This window comes from Nerophis lumbriciformis, linkage group LG02, assembly GCF_033978685.3.
Source record: "Nerophis lumbriciformis linkage group LG02, RoL_Nlum_v2.1, whole genome shotgun sequence".
Taxonomy (NCBI): domain Eukaryota; kingdom Metazoa; phylum Chordata; class Actinopteri; order Syngnathiformes; family Syngnathidae; genus Nerophis; species Nerophis lumbriciformis.
Genome location: NC_084549.2, coordinates 35824202 through 35844213, shown reverse-complemented (window position 1 = coordinate 35844213; position 20012 = coordinate 35824202). Strand labels below are relative to the sequence as shown.

Below are 20012 nucleotides of genomic sequence, written 5' to 3'. Positions count from 1 at the left end.
TTGGCATGGGGGAGGGCAAGACACAGTGGAGCAAGGGGTGGCGGGGGGCGGGGGGGCACCCCACAAGGACGTTGTGCTTAACATCACTAAATACCTCCAACGCCACATTGTCTTTGGCATCCCTCAATTAGTACAACAAACCGATTTCATGCAAGGATTTTTTTTGACCCCTGCAAATTTACTCCCACAGTAACACCTTCTGTACATCTCTGTTTTTGTTGTTGTTGTTTTTCTACAAAGGGTTCCACTTCTTTGGTGTGGCGGACATAATATTTTGGACAGTGTCCAGCAGAAGAGACTCTATTTGCCCTGCCCTCAGGCCTCTGCAGCTTGGGGATCTATGTGTGGAGGAACGCCTCTTTGGTGGCAGGGACAGGGAGAATTAGGCAAGGATGCGGGTTCTCTTTCCCTGCGTAGGGGCTTATCTTGGGGTAAGCTGAGGGACTAATAGCAAAGCCAGCCTCCGCTCCAGCCGGTCTAAGAGCACAGAGAGCCATCTGTCCAACTTTGTGGACAACTGACAACAAAGGAAGTAAACATTCTGATAGGAGCTAGCAGAGATCAAGCAGAGTCGAGTGAAGGGGTTTGCATTTAAGGTCAGTATATATTTCATATTCTTCTTTTTGCCTCTGGCCTCTACTGGACACAGTTACACGGGACGGGGTGTCCACTGTGTTCCAAACATGTAATGTAACATCTTTGCAACTGAGCATCTTTAACTCATGGCTTCTATTAGTGAGTTGATCCACATTTGTTTTTGATAAAGAAGAAAATGGACTGAATTCTACTGTAGAATCCTCCTGAAAGCCAGAGTCCTCTTCAGTGGACATTTATGTTTGGCACAACAACGCTATGTGCAACTCAATAGTCCAAAAACACTGTAGAAGATGCATGTTTTTCGTTATATAAATGATCCCTCATATAACTGCATGCATAACTGTTGTGAATGTTGCTTTAAGCAATTGCTTTGTGTGTCACGGAGCAATCAGCGTAATCTTTATGTTGCTGGACAAATCCATTTTGAACAATGCTTATATTTTCATTATGTTTTTTGTAAGAAAAAAAATACAAACACTGAGCTTAGTGTCTGTGTCAACAAGTTTGCTTTCAAAACACTTATATTTCAATAACCTAACTACACATTTTACATACAGTATTTTGTGAATGGAAAATGTAGACCTCCCCTAAAGGATTAATAGTCGGTTTTTAATTGAGTTTATTATGATGTGTGGTGCGTGGCCACCATTGTGCGCCAATGTTTTGTTCGGAAGTCTTGAGTAGGAGCTGACATGCTAGAGGTGACAGAAATAGGTCAAAAGGGTTTTAGCATTAACTAAACAAATCCTGGCCTATAGGATTAGTAAGAGATGTTGCTGTTTATTTGATGTAGTCACTGTAAACTTATAATGATACACAGAGGAGGAAATACAGTAGCTGTGTCAGTAAATTCATTGCGTTAGGTCTAATACATGGTAGGTCAATTAATGCTATGATCTGAACAAAGCATCCAGATCTAGGCCCTGTCTACATTCAACCGGATAACTCCTTAAACATATAACTATTTAGCCTAAACCCTGTGTCAGTCACACTAACCCATCGTTTAAGGTTCCCCTCCTAGGATATGTTTTTTACACGGGTAAGTGCCCCGTATATTTCTTAAATTTCCGGCTCTTAGCTCTGTATGGACTCATTGATCGTTTATAAACGGAGTTCGGAGAGGAAGTGACGTCAGAAAGAACGCGCCACAGCCAGCTTCATAACAATCATAACCACTAGAAATATGGAGGCGTATCATCCAGACATGCCTGTGTTACTCATTCTTCTACATGTACAAGCGCTTGTAGAAATCACACATGAATACCTTAAGAGAAGGAAACCGGCAATTGCAGCTATTTCGGATACAACACATCTCACACGGCAACATATCAATGTTGAGCGACGGTGTTGGATAAGGCCTGGAAGAACGGCAGCCTGGTGGGATATGTTTTTCAACCAGTGTGTTGTGCCAGAGGAATGGCAAGAGAACTTTCGAATGTCCAGGTCAGCTTTGATTCTACTTAGCGAAAAACTTTGTCCGTTTGTCGAAGGGGAGACAACGAGAATGCGGGCTCCTGTGGATGTGAAATAAAAAGGTAGCGTGTGCTTTGTATTACCTGGCCGACGAAGGAAGGTTACGGAAAACAACAAATGCATTTGGACTGGCAAAGCAGACTGTATCGGTTATTGTCCGCCATGTATGTCGAGCGATTGCTAAACGTTTAGTTTTGTACTCCATAACTATTGTGAAGCCATGAAGTGGTTGCGGCAGCAGGATTGCAAGAATGGACAATGAAGGTGAAGGTAAAAGAGTGAGTGTCCTGACCAGATATCTAGATCCCAAAATTGATTATTGTAAAATGTTCTTTATCACATTGTTTACTTTCACACGTCCATTAAAGATTTGATTCATGTATGATGGCTCAGGTGTGATTCACTACAATAGGGCGAGTCTAACAGCTGCTGATGGTTACTGTTAAGATAAATGTGGCAATAGGCTACATTGAAATACTTCACATACCAGACTGCAAGGATACACTTCCAGGTCAGAGGTGACTATGACGTAATATATGCGCGTCTGCCATTTTCCACGCATGCGTACTAGGTCGTGTTGCGCCGGCGGACGGAGGGGGGAGGGGGTTTTAAACGATGGCATTTTGTGTGTGTGGGCGGGGATAAGGTTAGGTGGGTTATATCATGTATAACCTTAGTGTAGAGGCAGCCTGAGCTCTGTATTGTAGATAAAAACATTTTTTGTGTAATATCTAATCCAAGCACTTTGAGCTATTAAAATGTATCTTATTCTTCACAAATATTATTATTCTGGCAACTAAAATCTTTTTGAGGGCTTCAACACACTCAAAAAACTCCCATATCTGACACGTTTGTCATTACAGGACAATAATCAACGACCATAAGACATACAGATCGTTTGGCCATTTTGGGCCAGTTTAGAATTTCTGTAGTTTTTTTGAGTATTGTTCTAATTCAGGTGTTTATTTTGTTTGTAGAATGTGTCGCGGGCCAATAAGAAACAAGCTTTGGGCTGCAAATGTTCCCCGGGCCACGTTTTGGGCATTCTAGGCTTGGTCTAATAAAACCTACTGTACATAAGAACATAATAGAAAAGTAGTAGTAGTGTGCAATGACTACTATGACACAATGACTTGTAATATTTAATTATGCTAATTATACCAAGCTTGAGCTCTCTTTCTTGTTTTTCTTTTAGGTTTGGAATGGCGGAATTGATTGCTTTATGTAAGTATCCAAACAGATCCGCAGGCGGGTCAATGGTCATGTATTACAAATGTAATTGTGCAAACAAAATCCCGTGCTGGGATCAAATTCAACTGGATTAAGAAGGAACAGCTCACAGGCATGCACCATAACACGTTACCTTGTTTCCTACCCTTTTTCTACTGTGCATTTGCTTAAGCCAGCAGGATGTAAAGTAGGTGAGGCTATACAGCAAAATTGTTGCCAATGAGAACGAAATAGTTTCATTAGATTGCTACCAAGGAAGATTTTCATCCTTGTTCCAAGTCATTCAGGTTTTAGATACTATAGCATGAACTCTGGGGATGTCTGCTCTCTCCAAGAACTACCTACAGAAACAGTCTTAGTATAAAAAATAATATAATCTCATCTGGCAAACAAAAGGAAAACTCTCCAGACTTAAATGTCTTCTTTCGACGAGAAACAAGCCTCTCTTCCTACATTGACTGCCTCCGCACATTCTTCATTTGTTCTGCAAAGACAACAAAGATTGGATTCACAGTGTCTACCAAGCTGAGATTGTGTGTCAGTACATTGGAGACCATCACTTGATTCTCTACTCTTCACAGTAGCATCCTTTGTGTCTTATCATATCCAAGGAAGTCACACGTCTTGTGTTAAGCCGGAACCAAACATCCAGTCCTATGTGAAGATTGCACCTCGTGATAGGTTTATCTCCGCCGCACTCGCAACCGCAGGATCAGGAGTAAAAACCACACTGGTCCACAAGTCTCGGTCCCCAGATAGGTCCTCTCTATATCATCTCTGCTGATATAAATCTGCTTTTTTTCGGTTTCACATTGATACAATGATGACGCAGCCTTATATTAAATTTTTAAGCATTATTGTCTGAACACCTTCCCTAGGCAGACACAGTGGCAAACAGGAAATTGTATATTACTGACATCTTACAGGCAGTGGTCCCTGGACTGCAATAAGTGGGCAATTAGAGGAAAATTAAAAATCATTGTAAACAAGGGTATGATGGTGGTTAGCAAGTCGGGTTTGAATCTTGATTAGGCATCCTTGCGTGGAGTTTAAATGTTCTCCCCATATTAAAGTTTTTTCCATTTACTTACACACAATTTTACTAACTGCGTGTCTTTTTTCAAAAGGATTTAGACACTTTTCCAAACACAACATTCAATTTTCTTAATTCCTAGAATGTTTGCAAAATGACACACTTCGGTCCAAACATATGCCCATTCATCAAAATAAAGCAAGCATTTGTAAAAATGCAGTTTTATTGTCATGTCACTCACACAGACTTCAAATGACAAGACACTAATGGAGTGAGATACGCAGAACAGTGATAAATACAAAATACATTTGTAAAAACCCCTATTTCACTATAAGAAATCACATGTTTGGGGCATTTTGCCCGACCTTTTTAGCATATGTGATGAATGATTACTGTAACTTGACAAAATATATTGGCAAATCCATAGCAATCGTCATTGTTTACTTTGAAGTGGGCCAATACGTAAGGACCTAAAGAGAAAGTAAAAATATCCTGTAATCTATTCAAGAACTGCTCAACAATGATGCTGCAAACTGAAAATATTTTTTTTTACCACAGTCAGGTAAAGTAATATATCACAACAATGATATACAGTACAAATTAAAATCTTAGACAAATAAAAAGGTTTTAAAAAAAATCTGGAGATAAAAATTACAAATGAAAAAAACTGTATAGCTTTTGCATCCACCTGAAAGCTGTGTTTTCAATGTATCACCTGTGTGTCTTTACATCCGGTGGATGTGATTATCCAATGTGTTCAATTGTGTGGTCGTTGTCAAGCCAGCCCTTTGGATTGATCAGGAAGTAACTTCACAATCCTTATCTTTATGTAAGGTGTAAAGATGTGTGTATCACAATCGTTATCTGTGTGCAAGATGGGAAGGTGTGTGTAAAGCATTGTGTGTAATATTTCGCAAAAAATGTGAAGCAGAGTCTATGCCTAATATTCGGCAAATCTGCAGTGATTTTGTTTACTGCGTGTAAACTTTTGTTAACTGTGTGAGAATGTAAAATTTAGTGTGTAAGCAATTGGAAATAACTGTAACTTGACTTTTCTCAGGGTGCTCATGCCCACATTCCAAAAGCTTGCGCTGTAAGATATTTGAAGACTCTAAATTGTCCATTCAGTAGGTGTGAATATGAGTGAACGGTTGTTTTTCTATAAGTGCCCTGCGATTGACTATTGACCAGTTCAGGGTGTATATTGTATCTTGCCTCTGGTCCGAAGTCAGCTGGTATAGGCTCCAGCTGACCTGTGACCCTATAATGAGGACAAAGAGTATAGGAAAATGATGCATATCCTGACCTGATGAACAATAGAGAGTTGACCACAAATTAATAAGAGTGCTGTCAAATGATACAGTTTTTTAATCAGATTAATCACACTTTTGCATTTTGATTAATCGCATTAAATCATTTGCGGGAATAATTTAAATTAACTTTAAAAAAGACCGCAATATTTTAACACAAACATTTAAAAAATGTTTTTCTTGAATGCACTACACTAGATTGACATTATATGTGTTCAAAACTTGTTAACGATTGTATCTAAAGTAACATCCGTGTGTATTTGGAATTTAAATTTGCTGGTGAGCACACCAAGCGGTGTCCGCTCACTAGAGATGCGCGGATAGGCAATTATATCATCCGCAACCGCATCAGAAAGTCGTCAACCATCCGCCATCCACCCGATCTAACATTTGATCAGAACCGCACCCGCCCGCACCCGCCCGTTGTTATATATCTAGTATAGACGATGCAAGGCATTAGTGAGGTTATAAAGCTTTTGCCTGTTAAAGAAAGAAGACTGATCCAATGCAGCACAGACATTCGCGTGCCACGCTGTCACGACCCAGACGCACACCAGTGCGCAATCATATGGGAGCCGCGCTGAGCGCACCTCCAAGCGCGTCTCACTGCCGGCGACGGCCGGGTATGGGCCCGACGCTCCAGCGCCATCCATTTTCAGGGCTAGTTGATTCGGCAGGTGGGTTGTTACACACTCCTTAGCGGGTTCCAACTTCCATGGCCACCGTCTTGCTGTCTATATCAACCAGGGTGAGCCCCACCCCTTTCGTGAGCGCACTGCGCGCGGAGTGACCCCTGTTACGCGCCCCCGGCAACAGGGGTGGCGGGCAGGTAAGCTGCGTGGGCGGAGCGCGCGGAGTGACCCCTGTTACGAGCCCCCGGCCACGGGGGTGGCGGGCAGGTAAGCTGCTTACCTGCTGCGCGTGACACCGGCCGCGGCGAAGGCGGACGAGGCGGGGTGTTGGTGCGGTGGGCGCGGTGGTGACCCTGGACGTGCGTCGGGCCCTTCTCGCGGATCGCCTCAGCTACGGCTCCCGGTGGGGCCCTCTCGGGGGAAGGGGCATTGGTCCCGGACCCCGGCGAGGCGTCCCTTCTCCGCTCCGTAAAGTGTCCATCTCTTTTTTTTTTTTTTTTCTGTTGTGGCATATGCAGCAGGTGCCTGCTCGTTTTTCGTATGTGGGTAACAACATTTAACTATGTATATATATTTCCGAATTGGTTTAACTGCCACCCGCCTGAATCTATTTAAAATCTAATTTTTTTTAATTTCAACCGCCCGACCCGACCCGCGGATAAAATCAAATTTTTTTTAATTTCATCCGCCCGATCCGCGGATAATCCGCGGACTCCGCGGTTGTGCCCGCAAACCGCGCATCTCTACCGCTCACTCATCTTTGCACTGCCGTGTATGCATTGACCTGATCACTGACGGTAAAGCAATCTGCTCCACCTTTCAGGCATCATCCGCTGTTAAGGTAAAGGAGCATGTGCACTTAAAACAAATTGTGTGATTAATCTGTGTACGTATATGATAAATGTGATAATGTGTGGAGATGAACATTTATTTATTACGAAAGTTTTTTTAGGATACTGAATTTATGTAACTGCATTTTTTGCATTTTAATTTTGCAAAATTAGTTTTTAGTGGGGGGGTGGAGGGTAGTGTCGCTGGAGCCTATCCCTTGCCTTGAAACTCAAGACTTACTTCTTGTAAATTAAGAGCGAAGCAAACGATATTGTCTAAGAACCCGCCAATGAGGTGTCAAGTTTGCAGTCATGTGATGTGACAGAAGTCCTGCTACACAGGCCATGTAATCTGCTGTATGTGCTTAGCTACCTTTTCATGAACACTTTAAACCAGGGTGTCCAAACCTTTTGACTGGCACACTGCATGCAAAATAACTATATATATATATGTATATATAGGGACAAGCGGTAGAAAATGGATGGATATATATATATATATGATTACATATCATTATAATCATATAATGGATATACCATAATTATAATTATTATAATTGGTTATTAGGAATATGTGAAAATTCGATGCCTGTCTTGTTTACTTCCGTGACGACCTCCTTAAAGTTTTTTAATCAATCAGAAATAACAAACAGATAAACATGCGCAGAACATGGATAAGTGTGGAGAGAGTGTTTTGCATTTTCCCCAACATCCTTTGTAATGGATTTAAATGGGTGAAGTTTTGATTTTGTTCCGTTGATTGGTCGCTTTTTATAATATCCACAAAGTTCAATGAGCAGGATATGTAACCATGTTTGTTGAATTTTTGTGCTGGTTGAATTTTTTTTCTGCACCATGACTAGGGAAGGTTGTTTGGATTGGGTTGTACAAGTAATTGCTGTACACAGTTTTACATGTATCTTTAATTAATGACCACTGACTTGAGTTACTTGGGTTGGCTGCCAGATGCTGACAAATAGGCAGCTGACAGCTGTATATTGTATAAATATGAAGACACTCAAATTGACAAATTGCTAATTGTTATTGGACTCGTGCCGTCTTGCGGGCCAATTTGAAGACACTAAAAGAAGATACTATGAACGTTACAACAGACCATCTCAAAAAATGGATTAAAAATTTAGTTTTTTTTTTTAATGAATAAGACACTTGGAATGTACATGAAAATACAGAATGTGAAACTTTCAATATTAAATATAAACAAAAAAAATACAGAATATTGAGAATATATGAACATTGCCCCTCTACTTCCCAGACCACCTCTTTTATAATTGAGAAAGAACAACAATGATCCAACAAACTCGGTGAAACATAAACGCAAAGGATAAAAAACATCTATATATTTGATAAAATATAAAATTTTTTGCGGAACTTTGTTGTAGAAATCGGCTTTACGCATGAAGCTGCTGCCTAGTAACCTGTATGTCACTCAAAGGTGTATATTTTTTTTTTTTTTTTTTTTTTTTTTTTTTTTTTTATGTCCTGTCCAGCTTCTCAGGCAAATCATATAGTTGATGTAGATGCCCATGTCGGCTGTTCAGATTTACTTTACAAAAGAGAAGTGTAGGATACTTCTCTTGTGACGGCGTGGCGAAGTTGGTAGAGTGGCCAGCAATCGGAGTGTTGCTGGTTACTGGGGTTCAATCCCCACCTTCTACCATCCTAGTCACGTCCGTTGTGTCTTTGGGCAAGACACTTCACCCCTTGCTCCTGATGGCTGCTGGTTAGCGCCTTGCATGGCAGCTCCCGCCATCAGTGTGTGAATGTGTGTGTGAATGGGTAAATGCGGAAATACTGTCAAAGCGCTTTGAGTACCTTGAAGGTAGAAAAGCGCTATACAAGTATAACCCATTTATCATTTATCATTTGTTGCCTTATTTGTATTTGACTTTATTAAATGTATTTATATTATCATTTAGTGCAGCCGGGCCGGAGCAGGAGGGGATAGAAAGAGAAAAAAAAAGAAGACAGAGGGGGAAATTGTGGGGACAAGAGGGGGATTAGACAGAGAGACAAAAACAACAACAGCAAACAACAACAACAACAACAATAGAGCAACATCAGCAAATATGACATGTACAAATATGATGGTAAAAGTAATAGCAAATAAGCAGTTAGCGAAAAATAAAAAATAATACAGAAATGACAATGAGCATTATTACACTACAAATGGATCAATACAAATACCAATAGAAATAGCGCTATTGATAATGAACAATACCAATAATTTACCTTTATTATCAACAATACAGTTGTTTAAATGCAACAATACATATACGTAATGATAACTTGAGATACGAAAGAATGCAGAAAAATGGAGGGGGAGAAAGAGAAGCAACGGTGTAGATTTTAACCATTGCAATCAGTTCTATAGTTTGGAAACAGCCAGTGCACCGTATCAAAATCTTAATTATGTTGTATTATGCCCAAATCTGTTATAGTGTGTAGTGCTGCATAAACTGCTTTTTTGCTGCTTTGCAAGACCTGTATCACATGACTTCAAACTTGACACCTCATTGGCTGGTTCTGAGACAAGATTGATTGCTTCAGTCTTGGTTTACCTGAAGTGAGTCTTGAGTTTTGAAGTAACAAATATTTCTCCACTGATTCTATCACTTAATTTTTTTCACACAAAATTATTTTACACTGGATTTTAGTGTGTGAATGTGAATGTGGAAGCTTGTCTGTCTATCTGTGTTGGCCCTGCAATGAAGTGGCGAATTGTCCAGGGTTTACCCTGCCTTTCACCCGAGTGCAGCTGGATAGGCTCCAGCCCCCCCACGATCCTGAAAGGGACAAGCGGTAAAAAATGGATGGATGGATGCATTTTCACACTCTGACTTTTAAACTCTGTATTTAAACTGGATTTTTAAACACACAGATTTTTCTCACAAATTGCATTTAATGAAATGGTCAGCATAATTTCATGTAAAAAAATTCAGTTACCAAAATTTAAACGCAACAAATTCAGTTACATAAATTCAGTGTCCAAAAAAGCTTTTGTAATAAAGACAAAAAATAACCTCAATTAATTGTTTTGTGATTACTCGCATGTGTAAACACGCTAGCTTTGACAGACCTTATATTAATTTTGGCTGTGAAAGTTAGCGTCAAATGATAATTTTTCTAAATCACATTAATCACACTTTTGAATTTGGATTAATCACGATTAATCACAGGTTATCACTCACTTTAATAATTTTAATTAATTTAAAAATTATTACAATTTTATTATCAGAATGTCCATCCATCCATCCATTTTCTACCGTTTGTCCCTTTTGTTGTCGCGGGGGGTTGCTGGAGCCTATCTCATCTGCATTTGGGCGGTAGGCGGGGTACACCCTGGACAAGTTGCCACCTCATCACAGTTATCAGAATGTCATTATTTTTTATGTTTTTAATGTTTTACTTAAATACACTAAATTTAAAGTATTCGCTCAAAACTTGTCAACAGTTTTATCTAAAGTCCCGTCTGGGTTTATTTTTAAGTCATAGTCTCCTCACTCATCATTGCACTGATGTAAGAACTGATCTGATCAGTGATCGTATTTCAGGTAACCACCCGCTAAAGGAGCATGTGCACTCAAAAGAAAATTGTGCGATTAATCTGCGCTTATACAATGTTTTGTGAATAATCAAATGAGTTAACGTGTTAAATTTGACAGCCCGAATAGTACATCTTTTCCCCCTCATTTTTGTGGTGCCCCCTCGAGAATGCTGCCCATATGGTCCATAGCTAAAACTGCCACTGGATGGTTATCACTGATCAAACGCCACTCACCTCTATTTATCTTTTTTTTAAAAGCTCATTTTGTAGCAAATGTCACTTAAGTGCTTAAAATAGATCTCTTCATTTCATTTGCAGAGTATTTGCATAAAAGTGGCAAAAACACAGACTATGTCAGAGAGGGAAGACATGGCCTTAGATGGGAGCCTGAATGTTACGCTGACGCTAAGGCTGTTGATGCACGGAAAGGTAATTGACCAATGTTGAATAGTTTAAATAATTGACTGTATTATTGCGGTTCATGTTTTCAAAATAGCTATTTTGTCTGTAGCTTGTTATTGCTGTTAATAGGATTTGTTTTCATTACAGGAAGTCGGCAGCATAATTGGAAAGGTAGGTTCATTTTAAAATTAATCATGGTACATTGAGTTGGTGGGTTTTCTCTTGAGATAAAAGCAATCAAAGACTTCATTTGAATTTCTGTTTGCTTCCAGAAAGGGGAAACAGTGAAGAAAATGAGAGAGGAGGTAAGAAAGTCTATACCCATGTAACTTGGTATGATCCTATAAGTGTGGAGGTAATTTCGGATATGTCGTCCTCAGAGTGGAGCTCGTATCAACATATCAGAAGGATCATCTCCCGAGAGGATAGTCACCATCACAGGACCAACAGAGGGCATCTTCAAAGCTTTCTCCATGATCGCACAAAAGTTTGAGGAGGTCAATAATGCTGACATCTTTACATTATCATCCTGCGGTTCGTGGTAATATTAACAATTTTTTCGGTGGGTATTTCTTCCCTCAGGATACCACAGCAGCGATGACAAACAGCAACGTGACAAGCAAGCCACCTGTGACACTCCGCCTAGTTTTCCCTGGGAGCCAGTGTGGATCGCTGATTGGAAAAGGAGGCTCAAAGATCAAAGAGATCCGAGAGGTAGGGGTTCTTGCATTTTTGCAGTTTTCTATCAGGAAGCTGTTTTTTCTGCATGCAAATGAAAACAGACAACCTCCTACCTGATGTTCTGGCATCATGTGTACTCAAATAGCAAACACTTGAGTCAAGCCTCTATGTTTTTTCCCTTTCCATAGATTTTGTAGAATTTCATCGGGAGCTGCACATGAAAATCCGCAATGACTAAGCTTGTACTGAGACTGAATACTTATTCTGACTGGAGATTATTTATATGCATCCATTCCAATATTGGTGGTCTCTTATGCTGGTCTCTCAATGAGGGGAAGCTCAATTTAGTCCGACACCATAAAATGTGTTGGTTTACTCATACGTACATTCTACCCTCCGTTCCTTTTTAAGAAAGTGATCTGTGACCCTGTCGTACCAAGAAGGCATCTTTTCCAGGGATTTGACAAGTGTCCTCTCCATGGCCAGCAGAGCTAGGCTGCTTGAACGGCCTTGGCCCATGGTGTTGCGGGTGTAAGACTTCCATCCATCAATTTTCTACCGTTTGTCCCTTTCGGGTTCGCGGGGGGTGCTGGAGCCTATCTCAGCTGCATTCAGGGTACACCCTGGACAAGTTGCCACCTCATCGCAGGGCCAACACAGATAGACAACATTCACACTCACATTCACACACTAGGGCCAATTTTAGTGTTCCCAAACAACCTGTCCCCAGGTGCATGTTTTTGGATTGAACCGCTATAAACGGGAGAAGCTCCTCTATACACCTGCAGATGTAGCTCCAACCGTTGCCACTAATGACAATAATTTGTACACCTGTGTGTATTATAAATGTATGTCTGTTGTTCAATAAAAAAAAATAAAAAAAAACATTCAAATGATCTGCCATTAAGTGCAGCTTGGCGCGAGGCTAGTGCGACGTGTGTCCGCCTGTGAGTGCTTTAAGACGGTGGAGGGGCTCAGCAGCACCCGCTGCTCGGTAAGGACAGAAACTGCAGAGTGAAAGAAGTCAGTCTCCAAACACAAAAAAACACCAGAAATAAAAGCTTTATTTGTCGCTAGTCGTTTTTAACAAAGAAAATGTCGCAACAACAGAATGAATATTGAATAATGCTCCCATAGAGGTTTACAACACAATATCGGTAATTCGCTCATTTCGCTGTCAACCAAAAAGGGAATCAGTCTTTGACAGATCATCCAATCATCATGCAGAAGTTGAGCGTCCGGGCCAGCCGAGGCCAGCCCACTGCCCCGTAAACCCCCAGAGACGCTCAGCGTCCGATGAGCGGGACAAAGCCCAGCATTTATCCAATGACTCGTTTCGCTTCTTTTGTGGACGGCCAGCGTCTACAGAGTTTAAAGCACCGTGAAACTGCGGGAATGAGAGAGAGGAAAGCCGCGTCGTTACCAGTGATAAGAAGCTGATTTTGAACAAAAGAGCGTGTTGTAGCACACATTTAGTCAATAATAATAAAATAACAATAATAATGTACACACACCACTATATATTTAATCACTTATTGTTTGACATTGTAGGGGAAGCTGAGCTCCCCTTGAAGTCTTAGAGCAGGGGTAGGGAACCTATGGCTCTAGAGTCAGATGTGGCTCTTTTGATGACTGCATCTGGCTCTCAGATAGATCTTAGCTGACATTGCTTAACACGATAAGTAATGAATAATTCAGCTGGTAATCACAGTGTTAAAATAACGTTCAAAATATAAAACATTTTCATGCATTTTAATCCATCCATCCGTTTTCTACCGCACCTGTTCAAGAAGTCGCATTAATGGTAAGAAGTATTTTATTTATTATTGGTTAGCTTCAGAATAACAATGTTATTAAAAAGAATAAGAGACTTATTATATTCAAAAAATGTTGGTCTTACTTAAAAATGCACGCATCTAGTTGTATTCAGTGTTAAACAATATTATATGGCTCTCACGGAAATACATTTTAAAATATTTGGCTTTCATGGCTCTCTCAGCCAAAAAGGTTCCCGACCCCTGTTTTAGAGCAATCGCCACTGGTGCACACATTTTATTTTGTCTGGCAGCTGCTCTTTGTATGTCCAAATCTGATCAGGATAAATCTGTAGGTGCTTGAAAATGCATTTCAATGTTGGATGTTGGAGTGCACTTTCTGGAAATAAATAGCCTTTTTGCTCTGTTGTCTGGTTATGTTAAGACGACAGGCGCGCAGGTTCAGGTGGCAGGAGACATGCTGCCGGACTCTACGGAGAGGGCTGTCACAATCTCTGGCACGCCGCAGGCCATCACTCAGTGTGTACGACACATCTGCTCCATCATGCTGGAGGTAAGCACGGTCAAACAGCTCTTTATGATCAACCATTTTCTTTTCGATTATTCAGTAGTGTAGCTGCACCGAAGGTTGACCTACAGCAACACTGGTGTGTGTTTTCTAAGTACAATCATTTTCTGTTGTTGATATTTCTATGGTACATATTGTTGACATGGCCGTAACCACCAATGAGGACACAGAGGTCATGTCCTCAGTATTTTTTCAAGTAACAAAAAGAAAATGATAACTTACTGCAAATGTAGGACATCATGTGCGCTGTAAATCACCATGTGGTAAATCATCTTCTCTCAATATACGATTTTTGGTCATGCACAGCCTGCTTCTACTCCAGACAACATAACACAATGAAGTACACTTTTACTTTAAACATCATCCGATCGGTAAAGTGCTGTCAACATAACGTTTACATTAAATGAATACTGACGTAACTCATGTTGGTTTCACCTGAATGAAAATGATGTGAAACGCTGTCGGTATAATACCATTACGGACAACCTTAATGTAACTCTGCGCTGACCAAATTATCACTTGTCATATCAGTTTAGGTCAGAGGTCGGCAACCCAAAACGTTGAAAGAGCCATATTGGACCAAAAATACCAACAAAAAAAAAATGTCTGGAGCTGCAAAAAATGAAAAGCCTTCTATCAGTGATTTAATGAAGTCAACACATGATGTAAGTGTCTATATTAGTTATATTAGCCTGCTATCAAAATGACTATGTGTCGCAGGCTGAAACAAATCTTCGTTGACCGAAATGTTGAAATGTAATATTTATTCTACACATTTTTACAACATTGGAAAACATTAGTAAATCACAGGTTACTCAGAAGGTGAGATAACTCCTGGAAATTACTGGCTTTTAATGGCCAAAGGTATAGATGTGCGTGTCCAAGTTAAAGGAAATGGCAGGCTTTCTTCTTTTAATAGATTTATTACAATGTTTGGCAAGCTAGGTAACGTTTGCTGTGGTCTGGAACAACATGGCACACAAACAACTATCTGAAATGCAGCCAATATTACATACAGATAATGTGTCATGAGGCATGTAAATATAGATTTAATACACAGAGGACATAAGTAAAGGATATTAAATGAGCTCAAATATAAATACAAATGAGGCATAATGATGCAATATGTACATACAGGGAGCCTTAATAGCATGTTAGCATTGATTAGCTTGCAGTCATGCACTGACCAAATATGCCTGATTAGCACTCCACACAAGTCAATAACATCAAAAAAGCTCACCTTTGTGCATTCACGCACAGCATAAAACTTTTGGGGGACAAAATGAGACAAAGAAGGAGTGGAAGATTTTCCATGTAAACAAACTGTTGTGTTTGTTTGTATTTTTCTCCCATCTTTTTCTATTTTCAATAATTTTTTAAAAATGCTCCAAGGAGCCACTAGGGCAACACTAAAGCGCCACATGCGGCTCGAGAGCCGCGGGTTGCTGAACCCCGGTTTAGGTAATTATTCTGTTCACAGATATCATTGCCGTCACACCCTAAATCCAAAACATGCGCTGTACAAAGGGCCTCGCAACCCCTTTTTTTGTGACGAATGCATGTCAAATGTAAATTATTATATGACAAGGCGCTTCATATACAATTATACCCCAAATGTAGTCACTCTGTCACTGATAAGAATATAAAAACAGATTTCCCCACTGGGTTAAAATCCCTGTCGTAGTTGAAATTGTAGAAACATTTTGGAATTTATGATTTAATGATGTAAAAATTGTTTAACACGCTAAACTTGAGCATATTAATAAAAAAAGTGGATTGTTACAAAATCATGATGATTGTCGAAGATGTTACATAATACTGTACAACATGTGATAGTTCCACCTCAATGAAAGCTTTTGTTATTCTGGAAATTGTGTTGCTCAAGGAAATCATACAGTATTTATTCAGTGCTGGGATACACATGATTTCAGCCTTTCAAATCTCCTCTTGACTTCCAAATTTTGGCCTTGGTACTTGTCAAATCATGGTTACGGCCGTGATTGGAACAGAGCCCCTGCATATCAATCATACATCAAATTAATTTAATACACAGTTATGTAGCGCCAGGATGAAAAAATCCTCAGGGAGTTAAAAGTGTGTAAAACTTTTTTTGATTCATATTGTTTTATACTTCTTTTTGCAAAAATCTCTCCATCAACTTCAGTCCTAAAAAAAAACTAACAAGTAATAATTTTTAACCCTTTAAAAGCCCATTTGATCTAATTTTCAGATTTTTTATTTTGGAATATTTCCATAAAATGAGTTACCCTAACCCAAAAATAAAACAATGCATTAAAATGTGTTCTGTTACTAATGTTATGTATATTCCGGTCCCCAGCCCTTTAACATTTACTGTATGGATGATTACTCATATTATAAAATGAATAAATAAACTGACAATTTGATCAAATGAGCATTCATAGGGTTAAAATAGAAAAAAAACAATGAATAAAACAAACAATACATGTTAGCTATTTTTATTTAAGACTGAAATTGATTGAGGGTTGACCAAAAAAAGTACAACAAATATGAATCTAAGAATGTTAATACACTTTTCTTAACTATTTTATGACTTTTTTGTCCTGGCATTACCTGGCTGTTTATGAAAGTTAGATTTTTTAAACCCAAAAATATAACAAGAACACCAATGGTTAGCTAATGTCACCATTAGTGGTTTAACAGAACACATTTGTTTCAAAACTGTCTATATTTGTCACAATTACTAAGTTTATGTATTAAAACAATTTTTTCGACCCCTACAAAAATAATTGGTGTTTAAAACTGTCACCTTCTTTGTCTTGTCAACACGTACGCGCATGGAGCGTGTGAACACAAACAAAAGCAGTCTGGGAGAAGCGACAAACAATTTGCAGTCATGTTGTTGTTATGATAGACTATCCATTCAATGACAGCTAACACTTACTATCCAAATCGCTATTATTGGCTAACAACACCCAAAGCTAAAGTGTGTGCATATGTTATGCAGGTATGTAGTTATGTCATTACGTCCTAGTAGTCATAAAAGTGCTATAACGCTTACAATACATTGGAAAGTTAGCACCCTCTAGGCATCTGTGTCCAGCAAATGTTGCAAACTGGGTTACAAATGTTCCGCAGTGAATTGTTGAGATATTACAGAATTTGAAATAAACATATTACAAATAAACATAATAAAACTTTCTTAGGAATAAATCAGTCTATTGAGAGTAACACAACCAAAGTTATGGCCAAAAAGTCGGCAAAAATTTACCTGAAAGACGAAATAGTCCCCTTTACAGTGCATCTGGGAAGTATTCACAGTGCTTCACTTTTTCTACATTTTGTTTTGTTACAACTATATTCCATAATGGAATACATTAATGTTTGTCCTTAAAATTCTACACAGAAGACCCATAATGATAAAAAAAATAAAAAAAATCATATGTAATAGAATTTTAAAACTAAAAAAATCACATGTACATAAGTATTCACAGCTTTTGCTAATACTTGGTTGATGCATCTTTGCAGCAATTACAGCTTCAAGTCTTTTTGAATACAATGGCATAAGCTTGACACACCTATCTTTGGGCAGTTTTGCCAATTCCTCTTTGCAGCACCTCTCAAGCTCCGTCAGGTTGGATGGGAAGCGTTGGTTTTGATGTACATTGCTGAAATCATCTTAGTCTAGTCAGGTAGGTGACCAAGAACCCGATGGTCACTCTGTCAGAGCTACAGCATTCCTGAGTAGGGAGAAGATCATTTTCTAGAAGGGCAACCACCTCTCCAGCAATCCACCAATCAAGCCTGTATGGTAGAGTGGCCGGACGGAAGCTATTTCGTTGTAAAAAGTTTACCAAAATGCACCTGAAAGACTCTCAGACCATGACAAACAAAATGATCTGGTCTGACGGGAGAAGGATTGAACTCTTTGTTGTGAATGCCAGGCATCAAACTTGGGGAAAACCAGGCACCGCTCATCACCAGGTCAATATCATCCCTACAGTGAAGCATGGTGGTGGCAGCATCATGCTGTGGGGATGTTTTTCAGCAGCTGGAACTGGGAGATTAGTCAGGATTGAGGGAAAGATTGATGCAACAATGTACAGAGACATCCTGGATGAAAAAAACAACGCTTCCCATCCAACCGAATGGAGCTTGAGAGATGCTGCATAGAGCAGTAGTTCTTAACCTTGTTGGAGGTACCGAACCCCACCAGTTTCATATGCGCATTCACCGAACCGTTCTTTAGTGAAAAATAAAATGTTATTATTTTTCAAATTCAAGACAAAGTTATATGTTTTTGGTAACACTTTAGTATGGGGAACATACTCTAAGTAATAAAGACTTAATTTAGAGTTTTTTGGACACTAGGGGAACATATTCTAAGTAACAAAGACTTCATTCAGAGTTATTTGGTTAGGGTTAGGGTTAGAGGGTTAGGGCCAGGGTTAGAGGGTAGGGTTATAATAAGGCCATGCCGCATAAGGCATTAATAAGTACTTAATAATGATTAGTTAAGAGCCAATATGTTACTAATTTGCATGTTAATAAGCAACTAATTAATGGTAAATATGTTCCCCATACTAAAGTCTTACCATATTTTTTTTACTGGTGCACAAAATGAACTGTGCATGAACATCACCTTGTTCAAAGAACAAATCCAACACAGTGCATAAACTCACAACAAATGACACACCTGCAAATCAGTCTGACTTCTGCTGTTTCCGTACCCGTAATACGCCTATAGGGAGAAGTTTTTATTTACACGATGAGTCGGGTGTGTTTTGACCTCTGCCGAACCCCTGAGCCCAACTCACCGAACCCCTAGGGTTCGATTGAACCCAGGTTAAGAACCACTGGTATAGAGAAATAGGCAAAGAGAAATGGGCAAAACTGCCCAAAAGTAGGTGTGCCAAGCTTGTGGCATTGTATTAAAAAAGACTTGACGCTGTAATTTCTGCCAAAGGTACTTTGAATACTGTTGTTCTGTAGACTATAAAGATTAAATCTGCTTGATTTAAGATTTCAAAGCATGTTATCCATCAAATTGTACACTGTAAAATTTGGTACCGTTTGTCCAATTACAGTAATTCACCGTAGAACAACAACTGTATATTTCATGGTAAAAAACTGGCAACTCAGTCGGCAGAATTTTATTGTAAAAATTTACCATACCGTATTACAGTACTGTACCACACTGCTATGGTTACCTGTCACTAGTTTATGCAATTTCTCCTGCCTCTGTTTATGACTTGTCACATATCAACTAAAGGTACTAGTTGCATTTTATTTTTTTTAATTTGGAGACTGTTTTTTGAAAATATATTTTTATAATATTCAATGTTTGTTTTTATTCAAAGCCTCAAAGACAAATTGGTTATGTTTGGATTATGACAATAAAGACTCTTGAGCTACCGATTTAATGAGCTAATATTAGCCTTCAAATTCACAGTACTAACGTAAATTTCATTTTTTTAAATCTATTTGATTTTAGGAGTTCAGTTACGACAAACAGGCCAATTAAATGTGTTTGCTCTGCACTTGTGTGTTGTGTTTTGTGAAGTTGCATGTGTCTTGGCGGTTTGAGGGTGTTTTGGACATTACTCTGCGTTGGTCCCTGTTGTACACAGTATCCAGCTGCTAATTCACTACTTCAATCAAACTATTTTTTCTATGGCACTCTTAATGCTCAGGCAAGTTGCAACACAAAGCATTTTACACCAATAAATAAAAAAAAGATTAAAACATATACACACACATGCACGCACACACAGCACTATTGACAACAACGATACATGGCATGGCACTGAGGGTTGAAGAAAAACTCCAACTTTGAGGCATCCACTCTGGAGATTAACTAAAATTAATGCCTTTTAAAAAGTGATATAAAACATAGTTTAAAATTTATGTAAAAATGCAATATAAATGATAAATTAA

The 20012-nt window shown here is 39.2% G+C and overlaps 1 protein-coding gene across 4 annotated transcripts in view; it reads left to right on the top strand.

Moving 5' to 3' along the window:
• Positions 1–142: 142 nt before the first annotated feature.
• LOC133607230 (poly(rC)-binding protein 3) overlaps positions 143–20012 on the top strand; it is a 39887-nt gene continuing 20017 nt past the window's right edge. Inside the window, exons 1-8 of one of the 4 annotated variants that reach the window (XM_061961726.1) lie at positions 143–596; positions 3266–3294; positions 10989–11099; positions 11220–11243; positions 11345–11377; positions 11453–11569; positions 11655–11786; positions 13953–14081. In XM_061961726.1, the coding sequence (XP_061817710.1) occupies positions 11022–11099; positions 11220–11243; positions 11345–11377; positions 11453–11569; positions 11655–11786; positions 13953–14081 (513 nt within the window). In that variant the 5' untranslated portion in view covers positions 143–596; positions 3266–3294; positions 10989–11021. The remainder of the gene's footprint in view (positions 597–3265; positions 3295–10988; positions 11100–11219; positions 11244–11344; positions 11378–11452; positions 11570–11654; positions 11787–13952; positions 14082–20012) is intronic. The other 3 variants (XM_061961732.1, XM_061961711.1, XM_061961718.1) reach the window with 3 other exon arrangements.